General features: G+C 38.9%; 1 protein-coding gene across 3 annotated transcripts; it reads left to right on the top strand.

Moving 5' to 3' along the window:
- Positions 1 to 428: 428 nt before the first annotated feature.
- LOC132153002 (uncharacterized) lies at positions 429 to 8292 on the top strand. 3 transcript variants are annotated; one of them, XM_059562070.1, is made up of 7 exons: positions 429 to 927; positions 2871 to 2944; positions 3120 to 3354; positions 3755 to 5985; positions 6205 to 6414; positions 7192 to 7294; positions 7382 to 8292. In XM_059562070.1, exons 1-6 carry the CDS (start codon positions 603 to 605, stop codon positions 7291 to 7293), a joined length of 3177 nt encoding a protein of 1058 aa, XP_059418053.1. In that variant the 5' UTR covers positions 429 to 602; the 3' UTR covers position 7294; positions 7382 to 8292. The 3 variants fall into 3 exon arrangements, with proteins under 3 accessions (XP_059418053.1, XP_059418052.1, XP_059418054.1); XM_059562069.1 differs by having other exon boundaries at positions 6205 to 6444; XM_059562071.1 differs by lacking the exon at positions 7382 to 8292 and having other exon boundaries at positions 7192 to 7296.
- The last annotated feature ends 7719 nt before the right edge of the window (positions 8293 to 16011 follow it).

Genomic DNA, 16011 nt, shown 5'->3' with positions numbered 1-16011 from the left:
ATTTGTCACTGGATTGATTTCTGTGTAGTTCAGTTTCCCAGGACAACCACGCTATTGAAAAACTTTAATAATAATAATAATAATTTAGAATATTTAATAAATAATGAATTATTACCAGTGGTCGGGATTGACATGGCTTTTGATGGTGGAAGTCGCACCTCTGTATTGAATTCAAAAAATTACCTCATGGAGTTGCTGTCCTTTACGTCTGATAGGATGTGATGAAAATATCCGTCACACCTTGAGCACCAAAGATGATGGACTTTATTGTAAAATACTTAAGGTAGTAGTAGAGATCATCTTCAAAACAGAAATCTGGATGTTTGAGACCTGTTAAATAAGTCTTATTTATTCATAATATTATTAATCACATTTACTACTTACATAACCATATTGAGGGTTTGCTGTGCATGTCCTTTGAATGTTCAGCCGATGCTAAAAACTTCTCTCAGAGCATCTCTGATTTCAGAAACTTCTCAATGTTGGTGGATGAAGCCAAGTTAAAAAATTCGGCTTTTTACACATAGGAGGAACGATTAAAAGCAATCTGCACTGAAAGTAGAAGTGGCTCGAGAAAGAACTAGAATCTTGATTCTAAAAAAATGGCAAGTGAATGCACCTACAGTGCTCAGTATGACTCTGATGACACCTTTCGCACTTCTAAACTCTCTGCGGACGAGCAGCGTGAACGCGCGGGATACGTGAACGGCGGCTGCGCGTCCGTCGCGTCTTCTGCCTTCTTCGAGGTCATCGGCGGCTGTCTTTACCGCAGAAAGTTGGAGAAGGGTTTCGTCCAGTACCGGGAGGTGCTGGCTGAAGATAAACGACTCCAGTCCATAGCCACCTTCCACGAGAAAGCACCCGGCAAGACACACCACACCCTGGAGGACACATACAGACTGGTGGCCGAGCACTATTGGTGGGAAGGTTCGGCATTCTGTCTTATAATATTATTATTGTTTATTATTTATTTTAACAATTGTTTAAATTGCTGTTTTGATTTAGTTTTAAATATGAACTTTGAATCAAATAATTTTAAAACCGAATGAATATTTACGATAATATTATCAGTAATTATAAAATTTATGGGAGCTTAATATACGCATTTATCTATTTCTGAGATATACGTCACGTGACTATTTGCGATGCAACAAAGTTTATGCAAATGAGCAGTGCGACTTCCAGTGAGAGTGCAGACAGTGGTCTACCACCTGACACAGTTAAAATCCGGCGGCAGAGACCTTTAGCTACTCAAATGTTGTCAGTATGTGAACAGGGCATTACGCTTCAAATGTATGTGATTCTAAACTGACAGTGAATGAACAGGTAGGGACTCTTCAGTACCAAAACTGAAGTAAACTTTGAAGTTATGTCGTGTTCTGTTGATGTTTTTGTCCTGCTGACTGATGCTAATATGTCAATCACAAAGGCGTGTCATTTTCTGTTTATCCAATGTTCTAAAGTGGCCCAGAGATGTCTTACAATTTTACACGTGACTTGCAGAAGAAACAATGCATCAAGCACTCAAGAAGTCACGTTGTTGAGAAAACGTTGCAGCTCACAGAAAACCAGACATGCCCTAATTGTCAGTGTCTCAGATGTAGCATGTTCCCCTCACAGAACCCCTGGTTTGAGAGGTGGAGGTGCGTTAGAGTTGCCTTGTTTTAGGATGACCAATATGCAATAGCATCTTGATGGGGGATTTTAAGGTGGCACAAATCTCCATTATCTCCAGACTTCTTATGATTTTTATAATACCTACACTGCTTTTGGAATGTCAGATATTCATTTAGTTATGCTTGGTATTAGATGATAGCTTTGTGATTGAGCATCTTGGCTGTTAACTATTGGTTTGATAACCCTTGAAGATGAAGCGATTGATCACTTAAGACACTTAACCTTGGGTTATTCCAGGAGCACTGAACATGTTATTTGTGTACTAAAAGCTTTGGCTAAATGCCTGCTTGCTGAATTACTGAGAGGACGTCATTGATAGAGAGGTAAAATAAACTGGCCAAAATAATAAAATAATAAAAGTTAGCAGGATGACATATCTGTTGCTTCACTCTCTATTATTTGTAAACCAGGTCTTGTTGTGATGGGTGTAATAATAGTAAAATGAGCTTTTGGTGTGCTGTCATGTTTTCCCTGAATTGCACCATAAGAGATTTTTTAATGTATCTTATCAAGGTGTTTTGTCTGTGCCACACAAAGAGTTTACTAAGTGAGCTTGTTGGAAACTAGAAGAACAAGTACTTATAATATGGATAATATGCCACAGTCTAATTCAAGATCATTCTAGATAAAATTAGTTATTCATTCTGATTTACGTTTATTTGCCATTTTCCTCGGTTTCACTTGGAAAACAGAATGCTGCTTAAAACTTGTTGCATTTTGAGTCATTTAAGCCTCATGCATGTATTTTTTTTTGTTTAAAATATTAATTTTAAAAGTTTTTAAAATGGTAATCCCAAGTTTGCTGTATATAATATTAAGAAAAAATGTGTTAACCACACTTAACCATTGGCAAGTTTCTCACACTAAAGTATTGACTTATGCAGTACTATGAGATGAGCACAATGGAGCTCTTGGTTCTAAATTGTGCTGTTATTTTCATTGCTAAATAAAAAATTCACCTGCTGCAAAACAAGATTCTTGTGTTGGTTGTCGTCTGCATAGTTTGCTGACCTAATTGTAGTCCGTAATGTGAAAGTTAAAGAGAATGGGGGATGCCCACACAGAAGTTAAACACAGAACTTACACACAGAACTGATCTACTTGTGGAATTAAGAGTGGTCTAAGAGCACTGACATTCTTTTTTGCATAGACTAATAATTTTTGTAATAATTTTGTTCTGTTCTTCCTTTTAGGAATGTATTTTCAGGTCAGAGACTATGTCTTTGGTTGTGAGGAATGTCGACGGAGTCAGTCTGAAAGATCAGCAGTAAGATTGGCTTTCCAAACATAATTATCCATATCTCAGTCAGGATAGCTTGTTGTTACTTACATTTCACTGCTGGTCATATGCTTTCCATATAACCATGTATTTGACAAATAAAAATCTTGAATCTTGTATGTTTTGAATTTGTCTCTTACTTTCACTTTGTATCTGTCTCCAGTGTTCTGATGTCGGACTTATCTCCAGGATTGTGGAATCACATAGTCATCAAGTCTTAAGTAAGCTCAATAGCCAACGGGAAGCAGGGCTCTTCTGTGATATCACATTGAAAACTGGTGGTGGCCAGTCTTTCGTCGCCCACAAAGCAGTCCTTGCAGCGGTGAGCGAGTACTTCCAGGAGTTATTTACTGAAATGGACTCAGCCACTGATCCTCAGTCACATGTTGATCTCACAGGTATGGTGCATTATATATTCAGGATAAACCAGTTACAAAATCAGTGCTTGTTCACACTTATACATTAAAAAATGCCATTATTAAAATTGTTGAGAATATTTTATTCATTGACGTAATCATCTCTAATGTCGCATTTATTTTTTGTACATTTTGTTAAAGGATTTCCACTGTCATGGGCAACCTAGAATATTAAGGAATATTTAAGTTTACATTAAAATTGTGATTTTTAAGGACTGGAGTCATAAAAAAGAATTAATTTTAAGAATGAACCTGCTACATTTGTGTTCGAGCAGATCATCAACCTTTAGACGGTCTTTAAACCCTATGACACAGCACATTTATATCTTGTATTTTATCCTTCAGGGCATTAATCAGTTATCGTTTATGGTTTCTCATATAGGTTTCAGTGAGCAGAGCTTGCTTGCTTTACTAGAGTTCTCTTACACTTCTACCCTCAATCTGAATTTGGACATCTTGACAGAGGTTTGTGCCATGGCTCGCCATCTACGCATGTGGCCTGCCCTTGAGGCTTGCTCTGCTATCAAAAGGGAGCGAGAGTCTTGTCAGTTACGTTCCAGAATGCACAGATCTCCTGGAGAACCAAAGAATTCAATGCATGAACCTTTTAGGAAAGACCACTCCTCAACTTCAGTAGGGAAAGTGGGACTCAGGAGGAGGAGAAAGGATGAGCAAGGAGAAGGCTCTGGGTCTTCCTGGAACATTCAGGCACAGCACAGAGAGCACACTGTTGATGAAGTCACAGAGGAATCTGTAACAGAAACCTCAAATCCTCATTTGCAATGCCAAGTCCCGTCCAGTTATCAGGCGGAGGAAAATGGCTTTCCGTGCAGCCCAAATCGCAGAATGAAGCTCATGGACTTCAAATCTCCATCCTGCAAGAAAAAATCATCGTCGCGCCCTGCATCTTCAATCATCTCAACTTCTCCTTGCACCTCTACTCGTTCTTCCTCTCCATCACACCGTCTGCTTCGGTCCTCACCTGGCGCTGCACTTGCTTTGCGCAGACTCCTGCCCAAAATCAACCTTTCTACCAAGAGAAAGAGGAAGTCCTCTTCCTACCGGTCATACAAGCCCCACTGTGACTTCTCAGTGACTCCATCCCAATCTCAGGCAACTTCTTTGACCCATGGTACCTCAGTAAATGTAAAGAAGGAGGATGTGGAGGAGGAGGTATGCAACACAGTCCTTCAGGATGAGGTGCACAGCCCTCGTGCTCAGGAGAAATACCGTCTTCTTAGCTTCCTTGGCTTGCAGAGAAAAAACCTAGTGCCTGGTCCAGAGGAACTGTCTGGCTGGGGGCAGAAAAAACGGCTTAGGAAGTTAAAAGTCAGCGATTATTCACTCACAGCACGACGTAAACCTCGTGCACAAGGCATCCCAATGAGTTTCGGAACTAGTTTAGGAGTGCTTGCTGCCGTTAATCCTACTCTATCCCTCTGTGACATGAGCAGAATGGACTTGCTGAACAGACCAGTGAAAGTAGAACCTTGGAACCAAGAAAGGTCCAAAAGGAAAAGACATGATCCTGCAGGGCGAACTGTGCAGCCAATTGCAAGAGCTACACGTAGCAGGTCATTGCTGCAGACAGACTCCAGTGCAACCGATCGACTACTCAGACGCCACCACAGAAATCAAGATAAAGCACCTTCCCAACCTGCACGAAGAGGAAGAGTACCAGCACACAATACCTCTTCCCCTTTAAAAAGCACTATGCTCAGGATAAAGCAGGAATCTTCAGACAGTGCCATCCTGCAACCCATTCATCGTCGCAATACTGCCTACAACCCCCAGGGAACTTCTCCTAAAGCACCAGGACGTAGGGGTCGCCCACCAGCAGATCGCACAGTAAGGGTAGCCACAACAAAGTTGCAGCACACAAAGCGACACAAACCTGGGCGCCCCCCATTAGACAAACCTAAGAGCTCAAAACAAATAGAAAGCACGTCAAAATGCAACCATGCTAAAGGAATGCCACAAGCAAAGCACAACAGAACTGAAAGAGGAACACAGGTGAAGGAGAACAGAAAGATTAAGGAATGCAGGAATAGAAAAGACAGTCCTGAAGTTCAGTATGCCATCGTGAACTGGGATACTTCCAACGATCAGCAGCTTCACAGCCATCCCCTTTACAAAATGATAAAGGAAGAACCAGCTGAGCCCTTGCCCCTAACCCAGCCATTCCCAACCAGTGACTCCTTGGACCTGGGCAAGCGTCAGAGCAAACCACCTGTCAAACTGTTGGACCAAGGATTCCTTTTTGGCTTCTGTCGGCCACCAAGTGCCATTAAACGGGAGGAGGAGAGTGTGGACATCTACCTGACTCGGTCAGTCTCTCATGGAAGTAGTTCCAATTGCGATTCATCACCTGGCATGGTGAGAAGAGATCGGGTTAGGGCCAGGATTCTGCCAGACCGGACGGGTCTAAATGGGCCTCACTGGGCCGGACTTGGCAACAGGCACTCACCCTTTTCCCAAAGGACTGCTATTCGAGTAAAGACTGAGAGGGATGAAACAAGAGTGTCCCAAGGGTCACAGGTTAGCAGAGTCCCCAGAGACTCCCAGGTCAGCAAGAGGAGTCGTAAAATCAAGAAGGAACCTACAAAGACACAGGTGATGCATTATTATTTTATTTTTTTCCTCGTGCTAGTAGTTGATGTTTAATTCTTATAACAAAGCATGTTACATAACTGTTTTGTAAACTATAATGCACTCTGGTTTATGGAAGTAGTACTCAAATGGCAATCATTGAAAAGAATGATATTACTTTTAAACTAGTAATAAACACAAAATGTCACTTAAAAAGGTAAAATATTTTTTTGTCTTTTGTAGAATGTAAATAAGCTGCTTCCTCTGAGCAGTCGCCGCTCCGTCCTACTGGAAACCATCCGACAGGCACGTCTGAAACAGCAGAAGGGTCCTCGCAGTCAGGCCTCCAGTGGAGCACATGTCTGCCTGCAGTGCAGAGCCTCCTACAGGGACTGTGATGCCCTTATTATGCACCGGATCAGGCATATTGAAGGCAAACACTGGCCCTGCCCGGTATGCATCATGTCTCCTGAGGTCCTGGAGGTGCTCCCTTCCCTTCCCAACAATGTCTTCTGAACAAAGTTTATTGTCAGGGGTGCACATAAGTGGTGCGCATGTGCGACTAAAATAAAAATGTAATGTGTAAATAGGTTCAGACCATTCATTTGCGTACTGACATCTGTTAATACACAATCACTGTTTTAGATCGACTAACGGTAATACTGTATAAGATTTCCACTCAAACTGAAAGCATAAATCTTCACTGTGCTGCGTTAATATTAGCATTGTATTTTTAAGTGTACTGTAAAATAACTATTTTATACGCCGTTTATTTTTAAATATAGTAGTATCACACTGATCATTTTAATTTAATACAAAATAAATAAATGCAATAAAATTATCATCACTATTAATATTTGTTTTATTATAGTCACTTAAAGAGTCACCATGTCATGTGAATACCAATCAAATCTCCAGGTGCTCTCATGAGAACCAGACTGAAAAACTTATGTGCACCCCTGCTTATCATTATTATTGCAAAAAAGAGAAACTGCGACCAGAGCTGCGACCTAGCAGTCTGCGCATGTCGAGCATATTGATAGTTCAGAGTGGGTTTGAATCTGCCTCGCAGAATTTCTTAAACCCATCTCTCTTTGCTCACTCCATCACTTCCGTCTACTCTCTGATTTATAAAAGTAACAAAAGATCCAAAAAAAACACTACAGTAAGTTCTCATTTCCCACACCGACTTCAATATCTGGCTTTAATATTTAATTCTCTCTCTTGCAGTTGTGCAGCAAAACTTTCTTCAGACAGAGAAATGTGAGGAATCACATAAGGACACACAATCCCAAGATCTACAAATGCCGCCAGTGCATTGCTGCTCAGTGAGGTCAGTCTGTGATCCAGAGATTGTCTCAATATTTCCATAGGTTTTTGCATTTCCATGAGAATTTAAATGTTTTGTCTTTTATTTTAGGTAAAAAGCCACAGGCTTAAAAAGAAGAGGAGCAAAGCTTTGTTTCTTTAAATATTAATGCTGTAAATACCAAGGATCTGTGATGTATGACAATGAGGTTTATGTAAATAATACTATGATGTTTTAAATTGTCCTTTTCTTCACAATAATTATTGTTGTTATTTAAGTAACTAAGCTGTTAAGAAGTTGCTTTGCAATTGATACAGATGTGCTGAACCAGAACTTTTCTCAGGGGGGCGGAGCCTGATGGTCTAGGTGATATATGTATAATGAGAATTGTGAAGAATGCTTTAAATTTGTTACTACTAATTTAATTACTACAGTTGTTATTACTATTGTTATTATTTTTTATAAATGGCATAGTCTTGAGTGCACTTAATGTTCGCTTTGTTTTGAAACCTAAGAGAGATGCGATGGACTGGGATGTACTTGAATGATGGTTGGAGTGGAGCCAGTGGACTGCCCTAAATGTGTGGTTGTCTGGCAGTGTTTTAGAAAGCCATTACAGAATTAGTCAAGAATTTTAAAATGAAAGTTTGTTAACTGGGTTAGATTATTCTAAAAATCACAAAATGGTTAACCTGTGTTGGTTAAATACCATTATTTTGGTATGTACCATTTTCTGAAAACATTTGAATGTGTCTTTTAAATAAGGGAATCCCAAAATGTCTAATGTGATTTTTTTTTTTTTCTTCTCTCCTTTCATAATTCCTTGTCTGACTTTTTATGCATATCCTTCTTTAGCATAAAATGCAATGGACTTATATGAAGAAGTTTTAAATGTTGAGGTGTTTTGTCTGAAAACACAAGTTTAAAATGTAGAATGACTAAATAGCCATATAAATTTTGAATTAAAAAAATTACACTTTATGTCTGTGTACTTTGGTATTTTGTCTTTTTACAGTAGTGAGTGCACAAAGTAAAAAATTAAGGAATTAAAATATCGAACACATCTAAAACACTTCTGGTTTTTTTATTGTATCCTAATTTAATATGCATAGCAGTAGCGAATATGTAAGAAAATGTTCACCACTTCTGCTTTGATATTACATTTAACAGCACTTAATTTGATGTTAAAACTTCATATATTGTTAAAATGTTTCAGCAAAATCTGTAGCAGTTTCAGATGACTGATACTCTGAAATGAAGGCATCTAATAAAGATATTCCACACTAACGCCCATTTGACTACTTGTGCACAAATTCATAAGCATCATCAATATTTTTGCAGTGAAATGCTTGCTTAATATTCTGACTATCTGTAAAAGAACTTGTTTACAGATGTAGCAGATGGCAAAATGTTTATCTGCAGTGTATGCTGAGTTATTAAGCAGTTTCCTTAAACAATAGGAAAGGACCTGACAATTTAAACTTGAGACTTCTGATATTGCTCTTTTGTTCATATGAACACTTGAATCCATGTTGGAGAGACATAAGCTCCAGAGGTTTCTAGAGACCAGGTTGGTGCAAAACATCTGTGCGTTTTCTGGGGCAAGGTTGAGTTGAGAGTTAGTAAGAGGTCAGAGTTTGGGTAGAGGGTAGAGTGTGAACAGCCAATGCCTCCCTAAACTCGTGCAGTGGACAGTAGACATAACTGCACCTGGGATTCTGTAGGTTTAAATAATAACAGCTTCAAATGTGGGCCGATGTCAGAGAAAGATTAAAGAAATTAAGGGCACTTGATGACAAGCAAGAAGTTATTGCTAATGTTCAGTGACATTCAATAAACATTCTATATAGTTACAATAATGTTACCTTTAAATTTTTTTCAATAAGTGTGTAATGAATAAAAACTTCCTATTCATCCGGAAGAAGGAGGCGGGAACCGGCGGACAATCAAAGGACATTTTAATAATCACAAAATAAACAAAACAGCGCACCAGCCCCTCACGGACGACTGATGCACACAAAATAAAACCAAAACACAACTAAAAGCCCAAGCTTGGGGCCTCATGTACAAAGACTTGCGTTGAATTCATACTAAAACATTGCTTACGGTCAAAGCTGTAAATGTGCGTACGCACAAAAAAAATCAGATGTATTAATCTCTGCGTACGCAGCATTCCACATACATTTTCTTTGTACATCCCAATTAACGCGAAATTGAGCGCACATGCACGAGCACAACCCCACACCCTGTCTCCTCCCTCAATTAAATTAATTTAAATATGGTAATTAGTCTAATTTGGCAAAAGAAACCTGCTAGAACATGGCTAAAGCAAGCAAGAAACGAAATTTCACTGAAAATGAATTAGAGGTCCTACTAACAGAGGTAGAAACAAGAAAAAATATTTTATTTGGAACTTTGTCCTCTGGAATTAATAATAAAAGAAAGAAAAAAGAGTGGGAGAGTTTGTCTGATGCCGTCAACGTGGTGGGATCTGAGAGTCGCACCGTAAATGAACTGAAGTAGAAATGGTCTGACATAAAGGTGGAAGTTAAGCGGAGAACTGCTGCGCACCGACAAAGTGTGGGCAGAACAGGCGGTGGTACAGGGGCAGATGAACTCGCACCCTTTGATCAGAGAGTTGCGTCTATTGTAGGAGACACGTTAATCTCTGGAATCGTATCCGTTGATGTGGGAGACTCGGATATACTACAGGACTGCCAGCAAGGTGACTAATTTAAAATTTATTTCCTTAACTTTGATACATAGCCTACCAGCCACCATTTAATTTTAAAATGCAATGTAGTAATGTACCCATTAATAAGGAACAGACTCAAATACAGTTAACATGTGCCTGTGTTTATTTGGACTTAAGAACCGCAGGAACAACAGCAGAAACGTCCACTGGCACGCACTCAGAGTCCGCACCACCAGAGCAGCCAGAGCCCATTCAGTCCAGCGTCTCCGGTGTCTCTAATGCTCCCCCCAGTGCTGAACCCCGTCCATCTGGTCGCGTCTTGACTCATGCTGTTCTGGAGTCACAGCAACAAATTGTTAGGGCCATTGAAGAAATGAACAGTCACTTAAAAAATGTCACTGACGCACTTACAGAAATAAGTCATTCATTAAAAGAATTGGTCAAAAAATAAACCTTTTGTCTGAGTACCATTTATATTGTCGCAATTACACGTTGATGGGCCTGAATGGCTTGTTGATTGTGCTGCACATATACTGGTCCTGGGTCAGGGTCATCTAGCGGTGCCCCCACCTCACCAAGGTGTATGCCATGCCTGTGCGCAACATTGTGCAGCACTCCACAGGCCAGTATGATGCGGCAAACCTTGTCAGGGCGGTATAACAGCATCCCCCCGGTCCTGTCAAGGCAGCGCCACCGACTTTTCAGCTGCCCAATCGCCCGCTCCACAACTGACCGAGTGCGAGAATGGGCATCATTGTATCTGCGCTCTCGGTCAGTTTGTGGGTTGGTGAGGGGGGTTTACAGCCACGTCTTTAGTGGATAACCACTGTCTCCTGATGGGCAGTTGAATAATTACACACACAAACATTAAACTTTTAGATAGAACCATACATTTAAGTGCATAACTTACCAAGTAGCCACCCATCGCGCACCCTGCCAGCTTGGAGTCTCATCCCAACCATGCTGTTTGTGAGGATAAATGAATCATGGGTTGACCCAGGCCACCTTGCCACAATATTTGTTAGGCGCATTTGTGCATCACATATAATCTGCACATTTATTGAATGAAAATGTTTCCGATTCACATATGCAAATTCTTCAGATGGCGCCTTTATAGCAATATGTGTGCAGTCGATCGCTCCGATTACATTATGAAAACCGGCTATCGCTGCAAATTGCGCTTTAATGTTTGGCTGGTCACCTGCATCGTATGGGAACGTTATGTACAGGGTAGACAAGCGGATGATCCCGTCCCATACAGCTGGCATTGCACGGCTCAAACACGACTGGCTTATACCTGAGCGGTCTGCTAGTTCTCTTTGGAAAGAACCAGTTGCCAGGAAACCAAGTGTAGTAAGCACCTGTAAAGGAACGGGTAATGCGTGGCTCCTCACTGTCTCTCTTTCCAAATTCGGACCCAACTCAGCGCAGAGCTCCAAGAGTAGGCTATAGCCCTTGGAAATCTGAAACGGCTGATAAGCCAGTCATCATCGTGGGCCAGAAAATCATTGTGGTCCCTAAAAACTCGTTCTCTCCGGATTCGTCCATTGAAAATGTACTCTAATAAAGCCAACACTGCCATTGCTAGACGGGTTGTAGGCTATCAATTTGCACATGCTTTATATATGTTACTTAATTGCATAATTAATGGAATATTTTAATAAGACTCGTGTGACAATAATATGTCAAATAATTTATCAATTACAAATTATAAGCAATCTGACAGCTGGTGGTGCGATAGAACAATTCGTAGTGTAATGTTTGCCACTTCACTTTATTGCCTCTATGAGTCGCCAACGGACAAAAATCACGACAAATGTACGTACGCCAGGCATGAAGTTTACGTGGAGGAACGCACATTCTTACGTTAATTTCACTGTTAGTAGCCTACATCTGACCGTGAACGTGAAAGCTGGCGTACGCCGTGTTTTTGTGCGTACGCAGTGTTGATACATGAGGCCCCTGGTCCTCTCTCGTCCTTCACTGTCGTCGCTCCAGTTTTATATCCTTCCATCTCCTACGTGGGACTCGAGACCGGCAGTGGGTCGCAGGTGTCACTGATTTCCCAATCATTGCCGGCCTCACTCCTTGTTCCCACGTCCCTCGGCCCCGCCCCACTCGCCACAAAGTGTTAATATGCATCAAGGAGGCATTGAATTGTAAATATCTTTACTGTCATGTTTGAATAGTTACAAAAGATTTCCATTTAAATTAAATCATTTTCATTAAGTAACTTTCTTATTTCAACACTGACAATAATAAGAAATATGCACCAAATCAGCAAATTAGAATAATTTCTGAAGGATCATGTGACACTGAAGACTTGAGTAATGGCTGCTGAAAATTCAGCTTCATCACTGGAATGGATTACATTTTAAAATAAAATAAAATAGAAAACTGTTCATTTAAATTGCAATAATATTTCACAATATTACTGCATCTCTGTATTTCTGATCAATGCAGCCTTGATTAACAAAAGGAGAATTCTTCCAAAAACATTTAAAAATCATACTGACCCCTACATATAGCTCAACACAATTTTAGCATTTCTCCCCCTGATTCCTGTGTGTTTGTTACCTGGCCAATGTAGGACACTTTAACATAGTGCTGGTTAGTGTGATGTCAGCTGCATACGGTGGCCATTTCATGACAAAAACCCCCAAAGCCATGAGACTTGGTATCGGTGTGTTGTCATGCACCGAGTAAAGGAACAACTTTCTATATCAAACACAAACAGCAACTCTAAAAGTCTTGTTTTCAGTTGGACTTTTACACACATAATCTCTGAGTCTGGCCACTGTGGGGCGGCATCTCTCAGGTTTTGCAAATGAAATTTTAACTTTTATATTAATAATACAAAGGCCTACATTATAACACATTCTCGTTTTATTTTTATTGCTATTAGTTCATATTAATGTAGTAGTTAACTAATGTTAATAAATGGAACCTTATTGTAAAGATTTTTCTCCTCAATAAGACAGTTTAGGGTGGCATTCTTGTCTGTAGCACAAATGGTGCAGAACAATATATTTAAATAAAGAATCATCAACAGCACTCACTAAACTTCTTTAGGATTGAAAGAAGGTGTGAGGGAAGGGTTCTTCCTGCATGCATTTCTTTCGTAACCTTACTCCAAGATCATACAGCTGGTGCATGCCCAGTGTGGTCAGCTGACCTGGATAAATTCCACCCTATGGAAGCAGAAGTCATTCTTTTTCTTAATATGACAGCCTGGCACATTTTTATTCAAACACAGTTAAGTATCTTTACATCACGTCTGGTATGAAACGGCAATGTACCATCAATCCACTCTATTCCAAACATGCACTCAAACGCTACACAAACATGCCTGAAAATGTCACTATACGGCCAAACCTACGTGGACACCCAAACAACATGCCATACAGTGTATATTTGTTGAGCATTTTCACAGAAAGATTTTCATTATTTGTTCGAATATGGTTGCAGGGATTTGCCACCATTCAGACCCAACAGCATCACTGAGTAATGGGATTTTAGCCGCAATCCCAAAGCTGTTCAATGGGGTTCAGGTCTGAGCTTCTATACCAGACTTAATAAACCTTTTTCTTTTTTTGACCTCACTTTGTGCACATGCAAGCATTGCCAAACTGTTCCCATTAAGTTGAAAGCACACAAATCTCTAGAATGTTAATGTTTGGAGTAACATTAAAGGAATGAAAATGTACTCACCCTCAGGCCATCCAAGAAGTAAATGAGTTTGTTTCTTCACCTGAGAATTTGGATAAATTTTGCATAACACTTGCTCACCAAAGGATCCTCAGCAGTGAATGGGTGTGGTCAGAATTCAAACAGCTGATAAAAACATGACAATAATTCTCAAGTAATCCACATCCACATCCATGTGACTGCAGTCCATCAATTAATGTCTTTTAAAGTTAAAAAGCTGCATGTTTGTAAAAAAAACAAATCCATCAAGATGTTTTTAACCTAAAACTTCAGAGGATGCATAGTCCAAGCAGTGTCTACAAGCATAAGCATTCCAAAACAGTGCTAAACAAGTGTGACAGTGGATTTAGATTTATTTATTTTTTTTATCAACTGTTTGGACCCTTATTCTGACGGCAGAGGATCCATTAGTGAGTCAAATTCACTACATTTCTCCAACTCTGCTCCGATGAAGAAACAAACTCATCTACATCTTGGATGGCCTGAGGAGGAGTACATTTTCAGCAAATGTACATTTTTGTGTGAACAATTTCTTTACTATTTGTGTGGACAGTAATGACAAAACCTGCTAATTAGATGGTTACGGTCCATTTTAAACCAAATTTCCTTTTCAGTAGGCAAAACACTAGCTGAGCCCTTTCTAACACTGTGTGTGTAAAAACTCTACATTGTTCAAGAATTTGGCACAAATCTATAAACACAAACTCACTGTCAGTATTTTGGCTCTGTAGCTGTCCTCCACAGGAGCTGGGGGTCTGATGGGGCTCACAATTTTGATCTGGAAGAATTTCTCTTTGCAGGTGCATTTTCAGTTTATCTTTATTATTCAAAGGTGTTTTATTTGGTCATCACAATTTTGACAAAGTTAAGGACCAATATTTCTTTATATTTTTTCATGCATACAAATGTATATGTCAGGGTGCCTTTTTTATTTTATTTTTTTAATTCTTTTTTTGTAAGGAACTTAAATCCAGCCTGTACACTCCAAAGCCCTTAAAACTGTCTCACTTGTGTCATTTTTATGATATTTCCTTGATTTTGTAACCTGTAATAGAATTTTCAATTGTACTAACTTTGGAACTGGTTTTGTATATTCTTAGTTATAATAATAATAATAAAATAATAAATAGGTTAACCATGTAATATCTAATTTATAGGCTGTTGCATTAGTATAATATCACTATATCATTGCATTAATATAACATATTAACTATGAAGCTGGCACTGAGGTATAGGCCAAATTACAACTTTTACTGTTATTTATCTTTAAGGTAAGATATGTGCACTAGGATAAAAGAATGTGAGTGAATGTGTAATAGTACTGACTTGTAATTTTATAGTGTGCAGAAAAAAACAACAAAAGAACTCCATCACGCATGTTTTTATTACTGCTGGGATATTTTTATTGTGTACTGTTAACAGATCAGCAGAAATGAGACACCATGTGACCACAGAATGAAGTGAAATAAAGCTCAGATGTCATTAACTGTGAAAGAAAGATTACAGTACCTAGACTAACTCTAATCTTGTCATATTGTTTTTAATTCTAAGATCTCCATACACTAATGCAACAATAAATATAACATATAAAGGAATAGAGATGACTACATCAAAAGACTAAACAAGGTTTTGAAAGGTAAAACAGTGACAGTAAATCATTTTCCTGAATACTGGTACACTCTGACAGATAATTTCATAGACATTTTATGACCTTAACTGACAATGGAACAATTCACTTGACATACATATAGCAGACATCTGTGAAAGTGCTTTTGATTAAAACAAACCCTGCTTTTCATTAATAAAAATTATTGTTTTCAGGCTATTAATGCAATCGTGCATGTTTTATCAAAAGATAAATATTTTATTACAAGCTGTTTGCTCTTGCCCTCTTATCTTTTTGATCTACTCTTTCAAGGCACTTTCTACAGGCATACATATGTTATGTTTTGTTTTCGTTCAATAGGCCTATTTATTTATTTATTGTCTTAATGCCAAAAATGATTTGAGAGTTCCTCTGTTTTGATATCTCACTTAAGTATAGCCTCACTTCTTTAACCAATAATTCTTGTGTCTCAATAATGCGCACATATTTGCATTCCTGGTAAGTTTATCATAATATTAGGAATATCATAATAATAGGAATATCTAAAATAAATCTTAGTAAAATCATCACACATAAGGCATGGTATTTTTTTCTTTCTTTTGATTTATTTATTTACAATTATTTCATTTATTTATTTTGCAATGATTTTTATTAAGATATGTTTAAGTGCTTTATTGCTTTTTTGCTCAGTGTTGGCGTGTTTTAAATGACAGAAGACAAAAACCTAAATAT

Source organism: Carassius carassius, chromosome 11 (assembly GCF_963082965.1).
Source record: "Carassius carassius chromosome 11, fCarCar2.1, whole genome shotgun sequence".
Lineage (NCBI taxonomy): Eukaryota > Metazoa > Chordata > Actinopteri > Cypriniformes > Cyprinidae > Carassius > Carassius carassius.
Note: the sequence above shows the minus strand (reverse complement) of the source record. Positions and strands in the feature narration are given on the sequence as shown.